The sequence below is a fragment of the Equus quagga genome, chromosome 3, assembly GCF_021613505.1.
Source record: "Equus quagga isolate Etosha38 chromosome 3, UCLA_HA_Equagga_1.0, whole genome shotgun sequence".
Classification (NCBI taxonomy): Eukaryota; Metazoa; Chordata; class Mammalia; order Perissodactyla; family Equidae; genus Equus; species Equus quagga.
In genome coordinates, this window is record NC_060269.1 from 116,847,023 (window position 1) to 116,867,752 (window position 20,730).

Consider the following 20,730-nt stretch of genomic DNA (forward strand, 5'->3'; position numbering starts at 1 on the left):
TCAAAAATTACCAATAGTTAATGTCTTGATTTACCAATCCTCCCAATTGTTTTTTCCTACAATATTTAAAAGTAAACTCAAATTATCATATGATTTCACGCCAAAATCTAACTGCTAAAGACTTTTTTTAAACAACTTCTGTGTCATTGTCATATTTAACAGTTAACTATAGACTTTTCCCTACCATTTTTGGGACTGGAAGAAGAGTATGAATGAAGCCCAGATAGCACATATCTTAGTATCTAGTAGTTATAAGTCAAGCTAACAAACTGGTAAATAAAATATAACTTATCCTCTAACTTGACAAACATACCTTCAAAATGACAAGGCAGAGCTTGAGGGTTCTGTGCCAGAATGTGACAGCGCACAGAGGGCTGACCTCCCAGGGTGCCTCCCTTCTCTCTTTCGTTCTGTCCCACACTTCATCTCACAGCTGTCATCCAAGCCCTGTCTAGATTGCTTGCAACAGCTACCCCCCAACATGACCACCTCTTGGACCTGGGGTGGAAGGAGGTACACATGAGTAGCATACTTGGCTTTTCAGAGGACGAACCCACTGGAAAGGCTCATGTAGGCCTTGGCAATTGGCAGAGAATTCTGGGGTCCTAGTTACCCAGATGGTGGTCTAGAAGAGGGCTGAGGGAACATGGCATGCTCTTGAAAGTTGAGGGCAGAGCAGGTGTCCCTCTGGCACAGGTCTAAGGATGTGCCAGTTACGGTCATGTGCTGCATACTGATGTTTTGTTCAGTTATGGACCACATATACGATGGTGGTCCCATAAGATTAGTACCATATAGCCTAAGTGGATAGTAGGCTACACCGTCTAGGTTTGTGTAAGGACACTATCATGTCCGCACAATGATGAAATCATCCAATGATGCATTTCTCAGAATGTATCCCTGTTGTTAAGCGATCCATGACTGTATGTAATTTGAGTGTCCTCTGATTAGCTCTAATATGTATTTTTACAGTTTTATCAAGATTAAAACAAGGTCCACATATTGTCTTTTGGCTGATATGTGTCTTATGTCTCTCTTTTATTCCACAGCAGTCTCCATCCTTTTTTTTCATTTTTGACTTACTGATGAAACCAGATAATTTACCCTATGAAATGAGCCACACTCTAGGTTAAGCTAATTGCTTACAAGTGGCATCATTTAATATGTCTTTATGTCCTATATTTCCTGTCAACTGTAATCAAGAGGCTTGATCACATTTAGAAGTTGATCCCTGGTTTTCCCACTTCTAATGATATGAAGATTGCTCAGTGGTTCAGGTGTCAACCTTGTTTCTCCATCATAAAGTTCTTCATCAGTGTTTCACCTAATGATTTTGGCATCATTAATGATTATTGCTTACATTCATTATTTCATTAGGGATTGCCAAATGATTTTCTAATTCTGTCATTCCATCTGCATTTATTAATTTTTTAATTTATTAATTTTCTAATGAAGAACTGCCTCATCAACCAGTTCATGCAGGAAAGGCCAGATAAATTTTTGATTTTTTCCTTTTACCAATTTTCAGAATAATAAGTTGATGACTGAGCTTCCTCTAGTGATAGCAATGGTAACCAATAATTTTTTTAGTGTTATTATGGGTGCTTATATATTTGGTTTTAATCATTGCAGTCATTATTCATTTGGCTTGAATTGTCCCATCTTAGGTCAGTGGTAGCTGTTTTGGTTGGGGACCCCTTTAGTCTTAGCTTCCTTGCTTTCTGGGTAAAATAAAATGGCTTAAGTTCATCTTGTGTTTTTCCTGGACAAACCTTCAATTTGCCATTTTTCCAAGATGTGCTGGCTCCTTTTAGTCACAAATAGTATTTAGAGACAACAGTTGGGGTGCTAGGATTCTAATTGTTACCGGATTGTCATTGCTTCTAGGCCTTTCTCAGTTCAACACAGCTACCTATATACACTCATGTGTGTGTGTTGTGTTTTGTGAGTTCTTACTCATAGTTCAAGTTCAAACTTAAGATTACAAGGTTTTAACTCAATTTTTAAATTTTATACGTGTATCTCTTTTATCTTATGCTGAAAATCTTGGCTCCTACCAAATTCTGCCTGCTCTGAGTGCTTCTTAAACTGCAGTGTACCTAAGAGTCATCTGGGGTAAAACTGAAGATTGCTTGGCCCCAAAGAGACCTTCTCAATTCAAGTCTTTTGGGATATGATGCAAGAATTTGCCTTTTTAACAAGCGACCCAGATGCTACTGATGTAGACGTCAGGGACTACCCTCTGTGAAACAAGCCTCTACATGAGGTATTGGAGTGACGGGTGTTTTTATCCAAGACTTTAACTTTTCTGAAGTAGTGGTTTCCTTAAAGCATCCCAAGAAATTGTGAATTTAAGAGAAGCATCTTGGGGTATCAGGAATGCTCTGAACCTAGTCACCAGTTCAGAGTTCCACTTCTGGCCCTGTTGCTGGCTAGCTTTGGGACCTTGAGAAAGTCTGTTAATCTTTCTAAGCCTTGGTTTCCTCACAAGAAGGTCAGTACAGTAATGCCTGTCTACCTCAGAATTTTTGTGAGGATCAAATGAGGAAGTATTTTGTAAAGCATCAAATGCTATAGATACATTGAATTATTGGGGGTCACCTAGTCTTTCTTATAAGATTTAGGAAATATTATGCTCTAATTATTTGAGAAAGGCAATAATTTTTCTTTTAATAACCTCTCACTAAGATAATTTCAGCTTACCTAAAGTATTTCTCTTATTTCTAGGAGTGAAGGATATATCCCAAGTAATTATGTAACGGGAAAGAAATCAAACAACTTAGATCAGTATGAGTAAGTAAATGGTTATTTTGTGAATTTGAAAAATGAGAAAATGTTTTCATTTTCCTAATTATGTAAGGCATTTTGGAGATTAGTGGATATCTTTCATTATCTTTAGAAGGTGGCACTGACACAGTCTTAACTCAGTTGTCTAGGGTGGTAAACGACGTTGTGAGAATTCGTTTCTGTAATACACTTTACCCGAGGGTACTATATATGGAGATACACAAGCAATTGATTTAAAACAAATCACATCTTAGCTGACTTTGAAATATCGATCACTGTTCATTTATTCAACAAATCAGAATTCAGTTTCCCAGTGTGGCCTTTAGAAAAACATTTATTTTTTTAAATTATAATAATATATGATTATTGTTTTAAAATTGTTTGAAAGTATGAAAAATGTTAATAAGAAAAATTACTCATGAGTCAACTAGAGTTGGCCTCTGTCAACATTAGTATATTTTCTTTCAATCTTTTTACTCTTTTTTTAAAAAAATAAGGTCATGCTGTATATGCTGTTTTATATCCTATTTGTTCCACTTAACAGTACTACGAGTGTATTTCTTTATACCATTGTGTATTCTTTGAAAACATTTTCATAAGTGCATTATATTTCATTCAGTCATAAATTCATCAAATATTTACCGAGGTCTTAGCATGTATCAGGAACTGTATAACCAGGCATATGGCACATGGATGTGCAATAATTTATATAATCATTTACTTACTTGTGTGGCATTATGTTGTTTAGGCAACTTTGCTATGTAAAAATAACTGGGACTTCTTCCTGCTTTATCTAGTCTTAAACTAGTGTTACTGCACAAAATTGGGGTTCTCTTGCCTGATGTGCATAAGTGGCCCGTTAATTACGGCATCAGCCTGTGGGAAAAGAGATCAGCTTTACTCTGTGAGATTGACCTACAGGGAGACAGGGGGCACATGCCCTCAGGTCTGCCTCCCCGATTCAGGATTTGGGGTGAAATTTAAGAGGTTAGGGAGAATAGGCTGGCATGTGGAAATGCTGGCGGGACAGGTTTTGATTGGTGGGCTTCAAGCCTTTATGGTAAAGTTTTAAATATTTATGACAGGGTTCTAAACACTTATGATGAGGTTCTCAACTTTTATGATAGGGTTCTAAACATTTTCAATGAGGTGGGGAAGGAATTTTAACACCGAGTCTTCCTGAATGAGGGACCCCTTGCTTCTGAGAAGAGTCCTACTTTTAAATTCCAGTCGTGTCCTTGTCTTTGGTTCCACATCTTTGGTTCTGCAGTCATTTCAGGTCAAGACTTCTTCCTCTGCGCATGCTCTGGCTACGAGACTTTGCACATTTTCTGAAAGACAATTCTTAATCACTCTGTTGATAAAAGATGGGGTCAGTTGAACTGGTCCTAGAGAGCCTGTGGTTATACTATATCTCTAAGAATCTGCTGGGCTAAAGACTAGGAATGAACTTGTTAAGACTCCTAATGCATGCCATCACATTGCTTTCCAGAGAACATAATGGGCATACTATTTATATGCCCACTAGCAGTACAAGGCCAGGTTTTAATGAGAGGCTCATATATACCAAATACTCTTTTGTAGTCCTTCGGAGGTGGTGTGTTGATACTTCATTCACTTCTTTCAAAACACCACCACCACCACTAGCCAAAAAAACACCAAAAAACTGTCCATGTCAGTCCCTGTAATGTGAGTATACCTTCAAATCTAGAAAAGGATTAATAGGTTCAAAAGTCACAGCACTCAGTGGTGTGATCCCTCAAAGTTGTTTTAGAAGTAGGTGATGGTATAAAAAATATGTAAATAAAATAGTATTTCTGTTCTTAAATAAATTTTAGGAAAATATAGCAAAATCCTTAGAATTAGGGAAGATACTAAAAGGTGAAAACTTGGACCTGATTTTAAAGTGATCTGAGAACTAGATGATAATTTGGGGAGGGATGTTCTTGGAAACCAGATAATCCTTATCTGAATGTGAGAACTCCCCTTACGACTCATGGGATTACAGATAAGAATCTTAAGAAGTTTATGATTCATTGCCATGAGTTTTTTGGATAGGTGAAATTTTTTCTCCTCCTCTGCGTGACTAAGTGAATTCACCTGCTATGTACAGTCTCCGGGCCGGGAGTCCCCTCAGCCATCTGCCCAGCGGTCAGGGATTCCCGATGGCATTGTGCTAGGTGAGAAAGGGGAAACCTGTTCTCAGGGTGGACAGTCAGAGTGCCCCTCGTCTCCTGCTGTCTTCCCACTCCGTGGTGTGTGCTGTTGTTTGCTACAGCTCATCCTGTGACACATCTTAAGTATCCCAAGAGTTAAAAAGCCTTTTGTTGAATCAAGAGCTCTTCTGTTTGTTTGGGCCTAGGAGTCGTCCCAGGCAACAGACGGCGCACTGGGCCGGACACAGGGTTGCCAGGCCCGCAGCTCCGGGGGCTATCAGTAACCTAGTTCTGACCTCCGCACCCACGTAACAGTTTGAGGAGGAGAGGATCAGAGGAAGTGCTGCAGGAAAGAAAAGTGTTCATTGTGATGGTCAATAAGATGTTCTTGCTGGAAAGATGTTAAAGGAAGAAGGTGACAGAAATGAAAGGGTGTTTAGAGCAGAAAAAGTCTAGCATAAGGCTTTGAGTGGGTGGCATAGGAGGCGAGGGCCAAATTAGAGAATTGAAAAGACTTATAGCTGGTTTCTCGGTTGGTTGGTTTCTATTTTTCCTTCATTTTTACCCCTTGTCTTCTTTTTATGATTTGTCCAACCCACACTCCCCAGGAAACTTGGCCAGGATCCAACCTTTCCAGACAGGACTGTGTGTCCCCAAATCTTTTTTACCCTCTGTTCAGACACCACTGTGAAATCCTATTCCTCTGGAGTATTTTGAAGTGACTAGCCAATCTGAAAACCTCATTCACATTAGAGTTTTGATATCTAAGAATGGAATGACAAGTTACTCACACATCCTGGGCATTCTTCCTAGATAGGTAGTTCCTTCATCCAGAGGAGCTAACCAGCCTCTAACAGAGCATTTCTGTGATGGGCTTGTGAAAGATGTCCATGGGCTGGCATCTGTGTGGCGGTGCTCCCCTGCCCACCATGTGGGCTCCTTCACATTTTACCCATGTGTGTGGTCCTTCCTGACGGGATGAACTCAGCAGAGCCACTACTGTCTTTCCCTTCTCGCCTGGTGCTGGGCGTCATAGAAAAGGGACAGAAGCCACAAAGAACTGTTAGGAAATACTCACCACGAGTTGATTCATCGGTTTATTTGTTCATCACTCCTTCCTCCTTTCTTCCTTCAACATACTCTGAAAGGTCTGAGTTTATATACTAAGGAGGGAAAACATTCTGTCTGGAGAATCTGCAAATGCCATAAAAATGACCCCTGGGAACAGGATTTTGAAGAGCCTGCCCTTTGTGCAGTGGATTCCTTTTCTTTCCTTATTTCCTTTATCCCTTCCAAGGGAGCTTGTGTATACCAGGTGACTAAAAGACCTCTTTCTTTCTCTGAGTATTTCATACCTAATTTCCTCTTGAGAGCTACAGTTTAGCTCTACTGATTTCTTGCATCTGAACGTGAGACTAAACCTCTGTTGCTTACTCTTACTGTGAAGATGTGGGGTTGGATCTTCTGTTATTAATAAAGAGAATTTTTGTGTGTGTGTGAGGAAGATTGGCCCTGAGCTAACATCTGTTGCCAGTCTTCCTCTATTTTTTTGTATGTGGGATGCCACCACAGCATGGCTGGATGAGCGGTGTGTAGGTCCGCGCCTGGGATCTGAACCCGTGAACCCTAGGCCACTGAAGGAATGTGCAAACTTAACCACTGTGCTGCTAGGCTGGCCCCAAAGAGAATTTTTTTAATCTTTCAGATCCTGCTGGTTATAATGCATAATGAGAACTCCAGTTACCTTTCCTTAATTAATTTTTATAACTGTTTTTGGCATCCTGCCAAATGTTTCTTGTATCACTGGAAACCCTTTTGAGACAGAATCCATTCTGTTCTTCTTGTTTATTGTATTTCTCAATTGGATTCAGATCAGAACTGCAATTTTGTTGGACTTGGTCTCAGTTCAGGAAGTGAGGTCCACAGCAATGAGACCTTAGTACCCGTAATTCTGAGGCCTGGTTAATCACCTCAGGCCACAAATAAAATAACACTCATCAGCTTGTATTGAGATTGTAATTGGTGTTTGGCCACTACAACTGCATAGAAGAATCCAGACAAAAAAAGATCTTACATTGTAGTTTTTCTTTGTATTTTTCCCTTCCTCAGTCAGAGAAGGCCTTTGTGTTCGTCTGTCTCAGGGTGTTTGCTGGGCCAAAAGCAGGTGATGGATTTTTTTATAAGAGGCTGAGCTAGGGGTGGAAAATTCAGATGTCCAGATGGGCTAAGCTAGTTTCATACTATTGGAAGCCTCAGGAAAGATGACTGTGGTGGAGGACTCTCTACCCACTAAAGGGCATCTAAAACAAACAAACAAAAACCAAAAAAAAAAACCCAAGTTTAAAACTGAAGGCCAAGAAAACAGGCTGAATTCACATTCTCTGGTTTATAATCTCTGGAGAGACTGGGCTGGGGGAAGCAGGGAGAGGGGAGTACCTCTGAGGATGAGGTGGGAGATGGCAGGATCCGTCTTTCCTTGGGAAAGAAGGGGCACAGATCTGCAGGGGCTGGGGGATGTGGCACAGAGTGGTGGTGGGACCTGATGGGGAGGTGGGCGCTGCTGCCTGGCCGCGGTGGGATTCCTACAGTAGAGCCTCGGTGACCACCAGGGCTTGGGGCTGCACTAGAACTGGTAAGTCTGGAAGACCCAGGGCCTACTCTTCTGTTTTGCTGTTTCTTTTGACTCTTGGGACCTTTGTGAAATTCAATGTGGGAGCCTCCGTAATGACTTGAGATGGAATCTACTGCCTATTGGTCAGATGGGGGCTTGGGATAAGATTTAATTTTAATTAAGACAATAATATAAAGTGACATTTCCTGCATGTTTGAGTCTGTGGAGTAAAATTCATTCTTGCTGTTATTATAACAGTGAAAAACTAGAAATGAGCTTTATGTTGAATAATGAAGAATCACTTGAGTAAATTATGGCACATCCATACCATCATGCATAGGCCTATATTGCTTTGCAAAGATGTCTATCATATACTGTTATATGAAAAATTCAGGTTATGATATAGCAAGTATAGTTTTATTCCACTTTAATAAAAAATAAGAATTCATATATATATATGTTTTCATAAAAATATCGGTAGAAAAAGTATGAAAGTATGTACACCCAAATGTTACCAGTGGTTGTCTATATTATTGAGATTATCAGTGATCTCTTATTGATTATTGAAATTATGAGTGATATTTATTGTATTTGTTACTGATGAGCAATATTACCTCCCCTTTTTTTTTGTGCTGAGGAAGATTTGCCCTGAGCTAACATCTGTTGCCAATCTTCCTCTTGTTTTGCTTGAGGAAGATTAGCCCTGAGCCAACATCTGTGCCAGTCTTCCTCTACTTTATATGTGGGTTGCTGCCACAGCATGGCTGACGCGTGATGTAGGTCCACCCCTGGGATCTGAACCCGTGAACCTGGGGCGCTGAAGTGGAGCACGCTGAACTTAACCACCATGCCACGGGGCTGGCCCCAGTATTACTTTCTTAAAAAGAATAAAAAATAATTTTTAAAACTGCCTTAAAAGTATCTTTTTCTGTTCAGATGGTATTGCAGAAATATGAACAGAAGCAAAGCAGAGCAACTCCTCAGAAGTGAAGTAAGTGTTTGCACTTGTTTCATGGATTTGGTTTCAGCACCAATTAATTGTAATGAATCTCTAATAAGTAATTCCATGTACCTTTGTTTCTAAAACCTAAAAAATACTATGATGTACGTATGGGTTTTGGGTTTTTTTAAGTCATTTAAAAGTGAATGCTGGTGTATTAGTTTCTTGGGGCTGCTGTAACAAAGGACCACAAACTGAGTGGCTTAAACAGCAGAAATGTATTGTTTTATGGTTCTAGAGGTCAGAAGTCTGCAATCAAGATGCCGGCAGGCTTGCTCCTTCTGAGGGCTGTAGAGAAGGATCTCTTCCCAGCCTCCCTCCATTTCTCCCTGGGTTTCTTCCCTCTGTGCATGTCTGTCTCTGTGTCCAAATTTCCTATTTTTAAGGACTCCATTCCTATTGGGTTAGGGCCTGCCTTAGTTACCACATTATAACTTGGTTCCTTCTGTAAATCTCCAATGAAGGTCACCTTGGAAGCACTGGGGGTTGGGACTCCAGCATATCTTTTTTGAGGGGAAGAATTAGACCCATAACAATAGGTAATAGCTATACATGGGTAACAGTTTCTTTACTCTTTTTCTTACGGATTTATCATTTGTTACCTTCTTAGTACTTAAATGTGTTTTTCCTTTTTGCTTGAAGTTATTTGTTTTAAAGTAATGTATATCAATATGTGATATCTTTTTTTTTCAGTGAGGAAGATTTGCCCTGAGCTAATATCTGTTGCCAACCTTCCTCTTTTTATTATTTTTTTGCTTGAGTAAGATTAGCCCTGAGCTAACATCTTTGCCAGTCTCCCTCTATTTTGTATGTGGGATGCCTCCACAGCATGGCTGATGAGTGGAGTAGGTCCCTGCCCAGGATCTGAACCCATGAACATGGGCCACCAAAGCAGAACACACAGAACTTTAACCACTCAGCCATAGGGCCAGCCCCCAATATGTGACATCTTTTATAAATGAAGTTTTAATAAAATATTTAGTTGCCTTAGAAATAAATGTGCTGAAATTCTTACACTTTAGAAAGAAATAACAGGATAAAATGTAGTCCTGTTGTGTGCTGTATAATGACATTTTGGTCAACGACAGACCACGTCTATGATGGTGGTCCCATAAGATTAGTACCATATAATCTAGGTGTGTAGTAGGCCGTACCGTCAAGGTTTGTGTGAGTATACGCTATTGCTATGATGTTCGCACAACAAAATCGCCCAAGGCTGCCTCTCTCAGACGTAGCCCCGTCATTAAGCGGCGCATGACTGTGTAGAGGAAACTACAGTGGACTGAGTAAGGAGACCCAAGTCCAGCTGTGACTTTTCTAGTGTGTTTTTCGCATCTGTAAGATAAAGAGGTTGGATCAGAAGATAATTGCTACAATTCTCTGCATTTATGACCTAGTTATTCGATTTAGTAATTGTTCCCAATCTTTGAAACCCTTGCTTTCTCACTTTATCTCCTGCTTATTAACCCCAGTCAAGGTTTCCTTGGGCACTTGTTTCTGTGGTTTAGGAGACTAGCAGGTGACTTTGTGTGATTCAAGTAATAGGTAACCATGCCTCTTCCGCCACAGGATTCTCAAATGCCTCCTTGGTGACCCCAGGGTGAGAGGCAGCTCTTGGGGAGTGGGTGGCCAGAAGGCCTGGGGTCCAAATTCTGGCTCTGCTCCTTACTAGCTCTGTGACCTAGGGCAAGTTATTCAACCATTCTGTGCCCCATTTCCTTACCTGTGAAGTAAAGTGGGGATAACACCGCTTTGAGGATTAAGTAAACCACGTATTAGAAGATATTAAAACAGAATAAGTTCTCAATAAACATAGCTATTATACTTTTTACTGATTGATTAACTATTATAATATTGTCCCTAACTGTTCTTATCAGATTTATTTGGGGGGCTGTATTTAATTCCATTGTCTTTCCTATGAATAAGAATAAAATTTATTTTATTTTTCAACTGTGAAAAACACTTTCGTCTTACAGCAGTTTCAGTGCTGGAGGCTGATTGTGGTGTTACTGGTGGAGACGTGGTCCCTAGCTTCTGTTTCTTGCTCTCTGTTTTGGAAACTAATGAGGATTTATGCCTTAGTCATTCAGCGTTGTTTCTGCCTTTTGGCTTTCTCTGCTGAAGTTACTTGTGCCTCCATCTCTCCTTCTGTAAAAGATGATATTTAACATCAATTTCCAGGGGAATTAAGGATTTTGTTTTCAAAAGGATTCTTATAAAGAGCACTGAGATATTTACAGGAAAAGTGCTGTGTGGATAGAAGATGATATTGAGTCAGGATTCAAAGCTTATAGCAAATATGAGAAATGTATAAAATGAAACCCAGTCATTAAGAAATAGGTTTTCAGTAACTGTTTCCCCACGTGTCCCGCACTTAAAGGAATTGCAAAATCTTGTTCGTTCGTTCCGGAAGGGCCCTGAGAGATTATTTTGTTGAAATATCTCCTGCTGGTGTGTGTGAAGATTTGTGATTGTGAGGCAGTGTGAGTGTATTTTCTTTAACTCATCTCACTGCCCAGTAACATGAAGTGGAAAGTCATGTGGATGCACCCCGTTGCTAAGTTGTGCTTCTCCAAAGCCTTCTCTAGGCAAAGCATAATAATCGTAAAATTGTAAGACTGCGTTCTTGAATCATTTCCATGGCATTGATATTTGTTATCGGGCTGAAAAAATGTTCTTAATTTGGATTTTAGGATAAAGAAGGTGGTTTTATGGTACGGGATTCCAGTCAACCAGGCATGTACACAGTCTCCCTGTATACAAAGTTTGGAGGGTAAGTAATCCCACTCTCTCTTTTTTCTCCAATTTATTTAAATTTTTTAAATAAAGTTCCTGTATAGTTTGTATGGATTCCTAATTTTCAAAAAATGTGCTGCATTTCAGCATTAGAAAAGAAACCCTGAACTTGATTTCTAAAGTCAATACTTTTTTTTAAGGTATGCTTTTTGGTGAGGAAGAGTGGCCCTGAGCTAACATTTGTTGCCAGTCTTCCTTTTTTTTCTCCCCAAAGCCCCAGTACGTAGTTGTATATTTTAGTTGGAAGTTCTGCTAGTTATTCTTATAATATTTTTCATATTTACATTTCAGTGATTTTTCTCATAGTTCTCCATATATATATATCTTTGTTGAGAATGGCTATAGAAGCTTTAGCTACATTCAACAGATCATTACTGCTAAGTGCGCTAAGCCCTAAACATACCACAGAGAGCAGAGTAGACCCAGACCCTGCCCTCCGATAGCTTAGGGACGGCTTCAGACAAGCAGACGGGCAGTTAGGGTGGTATATGAATAAGTGCTATGCTCGGAGGGCAGTGTGTGTGGGGGAGGCGGGGTACGCAGCCCAGACACATCTGGGTTACTCGTTAATGTTGTCTAGTGACATCTAAGCTGAGATCTGACAGGTGAGACCGGCGGAAGTTGTATGGAGGAGAAAGAGTGTTTCTGATCCAGGAAACTGCCTGGACTCAGAAATGAGGGAGGATGTGGTGATTTTGAGCAACTGACAAAAGTGTATTGTAGCTGGATTTTAGAATGGGAGGTGAAGGGAGGAGAGAGAGGCCTGTGAGATGAAAGTGGAGGTCAGGTTATGTCAGTGCCAAGGAGCCTGAGCTTTATTTTAAGAGCTGCGGGAGTGCTCGTGAAAGGTTTTAGCAAGAGATGATTTGAAAAGATCCGTATTGTAGAATGATAGCTAAAATATAATTTGTACATTTTTTATAAGTCTAGTTTCTTCATTTATTTTAGAGATGTGAGTCCTCTAGACATTTGCAGGTTAACACCAACAGCAGGGGCACAAAGCAGTAGGCAGCTCATAGCTATTTTTAGACTTAACTGTTGGTAAATGGAGTTGTAAATGTTCTCTCTTGTTATCTCCTGCAAGGGACCAAGTATGTTATCAGCGGCCACTTTAAAAACTCCACCTGTTAATGTGAAAGGCGAAGCTAAGAAGAACTTGGGGGAAAAATGAAATTTGTGCAGATAATCGAAGGGGCCATATGTAGGGACCCTGTGGTTAGCTGGTAGAAAATATCTTAAGAGTAAAGTTACATTGTTCCAACTTGGTTCTAACACATTTTGATTTTTGTTTTAGAGAAGGCTCATCAGGTTTCAGGCATTATCATATAAAAGAAACAACAACATCCCCAAAGAAATATTATCTGGCAGAAAAACATGCATTTGGTTCAATTCCTGAGATTATTGAATATCATAAGCACAATGCGGCAGGTAAGTGAGCTGTTGAAACCTGTTTCAAATATAAGGCAGTGATTAAAATCATCAGACATTGTAATAAATTCTTCCTTGAGCAGTTTTATTTTGTAGGTAATTATAGAATGTGATTGATTTAAAATTATTGTACGTTAAGGAAGTGATGTATACAAAAAAAAATCAGAAGTAATACCAAGTTTCATAAAAAACTCTGTCTTGACCTTGGGACATGAGTTCTTCTTATCATATGTAGTAAATGTTGACATTTCTGTGGTTTATATCTTTGGCATTGACAAAGATTCTTTGCTTGACCAAACTTTAGTCAGGCTCCTGAACTATCTCCTAGACCCATCTGTATACTTTCTTGTAAAATCCAGTTTTAGCAAGAACCCTGCTATCAGTTTAACCAGAATCTGCTACCCTCAGAATCTGATACCTGATCACCCACCATATCTGATCAACTTGCTCATCCTCCACCATCCCCCAGCTGATGTCTGGTCACCCTGAATTATCTTCAGCAAGAATCCTGTTAGATTGGTTTAGCTAGAACCCACCTCTACATTATCCCTAATGTTTCCTTCGTAGTTTTACTTCCACTGACCCCCACCCTGCTCTTTGGCTGTAAATTCCCACTTGCCCACGCTGTCTTCAGAGTTGAGCCCAATCTCTCTTCCCTACTCTAGAATCCTATCACAGTGGTCCCTAAACCTACCACAATGGGCCTAAATAAATAGTCTGCCGTGCCATCTTTAAAAGTGTCATTGCATATTTTTTTCCCTTAACAATACTAAATTAAAAGCCAAGATATTTGTCAATGTCAGAGTTATCACAGACGCTGTCAGCTGAGCTCAGGGTTTAGGCCTGTAGACTTGCAAAGACTAGCATAATGATGTCCTAGACAAATTTTCCGTCTTCCTGAGTCTCTGCTACACTTACCAGCAGAGGGGGAACAAACCAAACACCAAAAACAAAAACAGAAACCACATTTATGCCCACTGAGACTCCACAGGATGAGACAGAAAGATTTCTAGCTTTTTACTTAAAGATGTCACTGAGCAGAAGATAGCTGTGTCTAACCCAATTAATGACAATTAATTTTTCAAGTTTTATCAAAGGTTTTGCAAAGTCTGTTGTTATTTGTGACTCTGTTCACTGTTCTCAGATAATGATAGGAACAGTTACATATAATTTTCATACCATAAAGTTCACCCATTTAAAGCGTACAATTCAGTGGTTATTAGTATATTTAGAGTTGTGCCAACTGTTACCATAATCTAAGAACATTTTCATCATCTCAGAAAAAATCTTGTACCCATTAGCAGTCATGCCACACAGACCCCCTTTGCCAGCCCAGCCCTAGGCAACCACTAATCTACTTTCTGTCTCTACAGATTTGCCTATTCTTGGACAGTTCATGTGAAAGGAATCATACAATATGTGGTCTGTTGTGACTAAATCCTTTAACTTAGCATAATGTTTTTGACATCCGTCCACGTTGTAGCATGTATAAGTACTCCATTCCTTTTTATTGATGAATAATAATCCACTGTCTGGATTTGTTTATCCATTTAGTTATCATTCATCAGTTGATGGACATTTGGGTTGTTTCCACATTCTGGCTATTATGAATAATGCTGCTATGAGTATTTGTGTACGAGTTTTTGCATGGAAACATGTTTCATTTTTCCTGGGTACTGACCTGGGAATGGTTTTCCTGGGTCATCTGGTAACTCTCTGTTTAACATTGGAGGAACTAATTTCGTATTGATTTACCCCCAAAGAACTTTTACTTATCTCTTAGTCTATCTTCTTTTTCACTGTTCACATTCCCCTGTTTCTTTCTTTGATGTTCTTGCATAAATTTTCTTCTTCACCATTATTTCAATTCATTCATTTAACAAACATGTGCTAAGTGCCTACTGCGTGCCAGGAACTGTGCCAGGTTCTAGGGAGACTGTGGTAGACTAGACAGTCAGTGATCTTGTCTCTCTCAGATCTTACCATTTGGCGGGAAAGACAGAAAAAATAACAATATTAAGTTACTATGAGATAGAAGAAGTACAGAGTGCTGTGGGTGTTTATAGAGGAAATACCAGCCATTTCTTTCTATTTAGTGCTGTAAGCAACTTAGATTAAAAGATTTAGCATACCTCACTGATTTCCAATAGTTGGTATTCCCAGTTGTTGATATTTTAAAGCCCGATTTTTATACTAACATTGCTATGAGTTATAACTCATAACAAACCTGAGTTGTGTCTGGTGAATCATTTTAATTTTTAGTAGACTCCTGTAATTCCCTTTCATACTTTTCTCATTGGAAAAGAATGTGAAATAATGATTGATAGTAACTGTTAGAAACCTTATAACATCCTTTAAAATGTTTGAGAAGAGAATATGCCAGCATGATGCCTGATAAACACTGTAGTATTTAAAAGAAAATGTAGAATGAATAAAAGCTTGTATATATTTTAATTTTTCATGTTTCATAAAAATATGAAATTGTCACCTCAGAGTGGGGGCATCTTCTTCCTTCCTGCCTTCCTCTCTTTTTATTTTTTGCAAGCATATAGCACAGTCCTGCATATACACACAGAGGATGAGCGCTAAGTGAATAAATGAGTGAATTTTATAAGTGAGTTTCTAGTTTAGCGCTTCACCATTCAGAATGATTAAGGATGAATTTGACTGCAATACTTTGATTTCTAGGACTTGTGACAAGGCTGCGGTACCCAGTTAGTGCGAAGGAGAAGAATGCACCAACCACTGCAGGATTCAGCTACGGTAACTCATTTTGTAGTTACATTGGCTAGTTTTCCTTGAAAAGAATCCATTATCACAAGACCAATTTAGATGTGTAGAATTGCACATAGTGGAATTGTTTTTAACTGTAGTATGGGTTTTTAAATAATTATACTTACAGCTGTAGTAACCCATGGTTTTTCTGTTCTCGTCATTATTCATAATTCAGCAGAAATCTGTCTGTCAGTGAAAAATAAGCATTACCACATTACATCTAAAATAAATCAAAGCCTTTCCTGGTTCTCACGGCTTTGTTGGTTACTCACAGGAAAATAAGGATGGAGGTAACCAAGAAGGCATCCAACTTGATTGTCTTTGTTGCTTCCGGCAAAAGCCTTTTAAATAGTAGGTTAAATTCTTTCCAAGTTGATGGAATTGAAAAAAACCAACAAAACCCCAAGGGCCAAGAGTGGTAAAGGAGGAATTTTTTAAAAAATACCTTTAACTTTCAAGCTATACTATCATTAGCCTATTAGGCAGCATCTTCTTGCCTTCTTCAGTTCACTTTGCTTGTACTGTGACAGCTTAGAAGGAGTGCATCCTCCCCAGAGGGTGGGAAGCTGCATTTTTCAGGTTAGATGCAGGGTGCAAGTCTGCTCTGTGTCTTAGCGGAAACTGTATTATCCTGTAACTTTGAGATTGACCTTGGTTATAGATTCTTTGTTTCCCACTGGTTCATGCTGCGTTTTCCTTATTAAATTTTATCACTCTCCCCCTCTGTCTTGCAGAAAAATGGGAGATTAACCCTTCAGAGCTGACCTTTATGAGGGAATTGGGCAGCGGACTGTTCGGAGTAGTGAGGCTTGGCAAGTGGCGAGCTCAGTACAAAGTAGCAATCAAAGCCATTAGGGAAGGCGCCATGTGTGAGGAGGACTTTATAGAAGAAGCTAAAGTGATGATGTAAGTTACTGTGTTCTTTCTGGTTCCTCTTTTTGTATTAAAAAGTGGCCCCTCCCCAGCTAATACCCGCCGTGGTTTCTTTTCCTTTAGTGACTATGTGTATGCTTGACTTCCCTCCCAGGAAACTGACACACCCGAAATTAGTGCAGCTTTATGGTGTATGCACCCAGCAGAAACCAATTTACATTGTTACTGAGTTCATGGAAAGGGGCTGTCTTCTGAATTTCCTCCGACAGAGACAAGGTCATTTTAGTAGAGATGTGCTGCTGAGCATGTGTCAAGATGTGTGTGAAGGGATGGAATACCTCGAGAGAAACAGCTTCATCCACAGAGATCTGGTAATGATAAACTACCCATATTCCCATTCATTGGCTGAATTCCTTTGTAACATTGGGTCAGGAAATGAGCAGTGATATATTCATACTCAATTTTTGTTCTCAACTATATTTCACCATTACTTTCAAACTTGGTAAGATTAACTTGCCCCATAATTTTAACAGAAAGATCTTTATGCATACAATCAATACATAATTATATAGGCAACTGCATAAATAATACATAATTACATAGGTGATATTTCCAAGTAAGTTTTCGTGCATTAATTATTTGATCTCCATAAGAGATTGCTTCTCGGCCTTTTGGCTAAGATCAAGTGTGATCTCCATAAGAATTCCATGAGATAGCTAGTCATAACAGATTTTTCTGACCATCATTGTTTTACAGATAAGAACATTAGCTCCAGAGAAGTGAAATGACTTGCATTTGGTGATAAACGGGAAAGTTAAGGGTTGATTCATCCTTTGACTAAATCCTAATCTCTTTTCTACCTTATACACTGTAAGCGGAAACTAGAACAGAAATCCTTTGGGTCATTTTCTTTACTCTCAAATCACTGGGAAAAGATGGAGGCCCCTGTTAACTCCTGAAAATAGAAAAAAGTAATCTTTTATTATTGGTTCTAAATTATTATGATGGAGACACTTCTTAATTTTCCCTCTCTTTTACTCTATTTTTCTCCCTCTCTCCATTCTTCTTTTCTTTCTCGTTTTCTTCTCTGCCTGTTCTTCCCAAATGTGTCTACTTTCAGCTTTTGCAGAACCATCAGTCCCTGTTAAACCTCGAAGATGTTTCTTTCACCAAAAAGAATGTGATTCTCACCTGGGACTCTTCCATATTTTCATTTTAACTTTCTTATCATGATCTTAGAGTAAAAGCTTTTAGCTTTTCATCATTGAGTATGATGTTGGCTGTGGGCTTGTCATACATGACTGTTATCATGTTGAGGTACATTCCTTCTGTACCTAACTTATTGAGAGTATTTAATCATGAAAGGATGTTGAATTTTGTCAAATGCTTTCTCTGCATCTTTTGAGATGATCTTATGATTTTTATCCTTCATTGTGTTAAAGTGATGTATCACATTGATTGATTTGCATATGTTTAACCATCCTTGCATCCTGGGAATAAATCTGACTGGATCATGGTGTATGATCTTTTTTTTTTTTAAAGACTGGCACCTGAGCTAAAATCTGTTCCCAATCTTCTTTTTTTACCCCTTCTTCTTCTTCTTCTCCCCAAAGCCCCCCAGTACATTGTTATATATTCTAGTTGTGAGTGCCTCTGGTTATACTGTGTGGGACGCCGCCTCAGCATGGCTTGATGAGTGGTGCCATGTCTGCACCCAGGATCCAAACCGGTGAAACCCTGGGCTGCCAAAGCGGGGCAAAGGAACTTAACTGCTTGGCCATGGGGCCAGCCCCTGATCCTTTTAATATGCTGTTGAATTCTGTTTGCTAATATTTTGTTGAGGATTTTTGCATCTATGTTCCTCAGGAATATTGGCCTATAATTTTCTTTTCTTGTTAGTGTGCTTGTCTGGCTTTGGTGTCAGGGTAATTTTGACCTAATAAAATGAGATTGAGTGTGTTCCCTCCTTTTATTTTTAGGAAGAGTTTGAGATCTCAGGTTTGGTGTTAATTCTTTAAATGTTTGGTAGAATTCACCAGTGAAGCCACGTGGTCCTGGGCTTTTTTTTCATAAGACCGTTTTAAAGTTCGCATTATATGACTGGGGCAAAGGACTTTGTAAAATAGAAGATGTGTTATGTATAACTTCAGTTATTGTTGTTATGCTCGGTGATAACAAAGAACATCTCTTTGTCGTGTTGAAACTTGTGAACTAAGCACCTTCCTCTTTTTGTACTTTTAAAACTGATGAAAATGGAATATCTACATCAATATGGGAGACTACCCCTGTCCATACAGACCATATCTTGGTGAAAGCAATTTTGATATGTTTGTGCCCATGATGTTGACATTATTTTGGTAGGTTTGTGTCACCCCTTAAGGGAAGATTCTGATGCTCCTGTGTCCTGGGCAAAGAATTCTGGTGACCATCAAGTGAAAGCATTGTAGGGTATCTTCATAGAAAGATGGAGGCATTTCAGGGAATGGATATTAACTGTCATTTTAGAAGAGACTCTTAAAATGCATTCAGTAGGAAATAACATCCTGTCAGTGGAATTGCCGCATACAGAAAATAAAATTCTGAAATGTCAGGAAGAAAAATACTTCTTAGTCCATGGGTTATGGTGTTAAAAAGATTATTATCATGTCAGCTTTCTGAGAAATACTATGTCTTTTTACCAAACTGTTTTCTTGAACCTTGTAACCTTAAGGAATGGGCAAGAAAATGTAAATGAAATAATCCAGAATCGTATTTGAGCAATTTAGTATATCGTGTTATAATATACTGGAAACATGATAAACGACAAAGCAGACTATGTTACCATGGCTGCTGCCGTCACTGCTTGGGATCGGGACGAACAATCACTGAGCAAAGCCACTGGGTAAAAGATTGTTCACCCGTCACTTTGCTGGTTGTTGCTAAGCTCACTACTAAGTACCTGGATTAAGGACTTCAAGAGATGTTGTCACTATCAATAAGAAAATCAGATAGTTTAATAAGAATAGAAATGGGAGGGAAAAAAGCTGATTGCCCCTTCTGTAAGTCCTCATTTAGCTATGGCAGTTGGTGAAGATTATGTAACAATGTCTTATGGCACATATGACTTTCCACCTATCTTTCTCTCTGTTCTTTCAAATAATATGTTGAAGACATTTCTATAGGGGGTAAAAAAAATTTGTAGAGACACCTCTGCAAGTGTTGACTGGGTTACACTAAATTTAATATAAAAGGAACTTAGATTTTTCTATTTTTATTGTGGAACTTTGTAACTAATATGCCATTATAATGTTTTCCAGGCTGCCAGAAATTGTCTCGTAAATGAGGCAGGAATTGTGAAAGTATCTGATTTTGGAATGGCCAGGTAAGGCTGAGTATATGTGAACATTTTCTATAAATTTTGGATTAAATTAATGTAAGACCGTGACCTTTACATGGACAGTAGAGAAAGCCTGACTTTTTCTTTGCAGTTTGTCAACTTCTTCCTCTGAAGCCTATTTAAGAGCTGTTTTGAAACATCTTTTGTTCCTTTAGCAAATATTTGTAGTACCCATCATTTTTACAGGGGAACAAATTGATTTTTCTTCTTCTTAGTGTTTTTGGTAAAAGGTCATAAAGAAATTAGATTATTTGTATTTTGAAAGATTTCTTTGTGAGTTTGTCTTTTTACCATTAGTTTTGGCTTTTTCTCAGGTAAACTGTTGAGAAATTATGATTGCTTAATGCTTTATTATATAGCTTTCGGTGATATGCACATTAGTTTGTAGAATTAATAAGCATGGGAACAATCTGCACTGATGAAGCAAAAAGGGAATGTTGTTAGCTGTTCTGAGATAAATAAATTGGTTAAAATAACCAAGTATGCATTGTGTTAATTACTGTTAATAATTCTCTCCACTAGGTGGTAGTATAGCCTGTTAAATACGCTACTTTCTTTTTTCCCCTGCTGTGGATTAGGTTTCTAGAATCTTTTGTTTTCACAGCAATGTGTTTGGGGGTAAAGTTGTTAGAATACCCAAATCTATAGTGGTTTTTTTTTGTTTTTTGTTTTGTTTGTTTTTGAGGAAGATTAGCCCTGAGCTAACATCTGCTGCCAATTCTCCTCTTTTTGCTGAGGAAGACTGGCCCTGAGCTAACATCTGTGCCCATCTTCCTCGCCTTTATATGTGGGATGCCTACCACAGCATGGCATTTGCCAAGCAGTGCCATGTCCGCACCCAGGATCCGAACTGGCGAACCCCAGGCTGCCGAAGCGGAACGTGTGAACTTAACCACTGCGCCACCTGGCGGGTGCCCTGTAGTGTTTT

The 20,730-nt window shown here is 39.0% G+C and overlaps 1 protein-coding gene across 5 annotated transcripts in view; it reads left to right on the plus strand.

Moving 5' to 3' along the window:
• Positions 1-20,730, plus strand: part of LOC124237635 (tyrosine-protein kinase Tec) — a 123,255-nt gene that overhangs the window by 98,617 nt on the left and 3,908 nt on the right. For all 5 annotated transcript variants that reach the window (XM_046657515.1, XM_046657511.1, XM_046657512.1 and 2 more), the window contains 8 exons: positions 2,728-2,793; positions 8,491-8,545; positions 11,248-11,327; positions 12,645-12,778; positions 15,467-15,541; positions 16,288-16,459; positions 16,581-16,797; positions 19,723-19,787. In XM_046657515.1, coding sequence (XP_046513471.1) covers positions 2,728-2,793; positions 8,491-8,545; positions 11,248-11,327; positions 12,645-12,778; positions 15,467-15,541; positions 16,288-16,459; positions 16,581-16,797; positions 19,723-19,787 — 864 coding nt within the window. The remainder of the gene's footprint in view (positions 1-2,727; positions 2,794-8,490; positions 8,546-11,247; positions 11,328-12,644; positions 12,779-15,466; positions 15,542-16,287; positions 16,460-16,580; positions 16,798-19,722; positions 19,788-20,730) is intronic.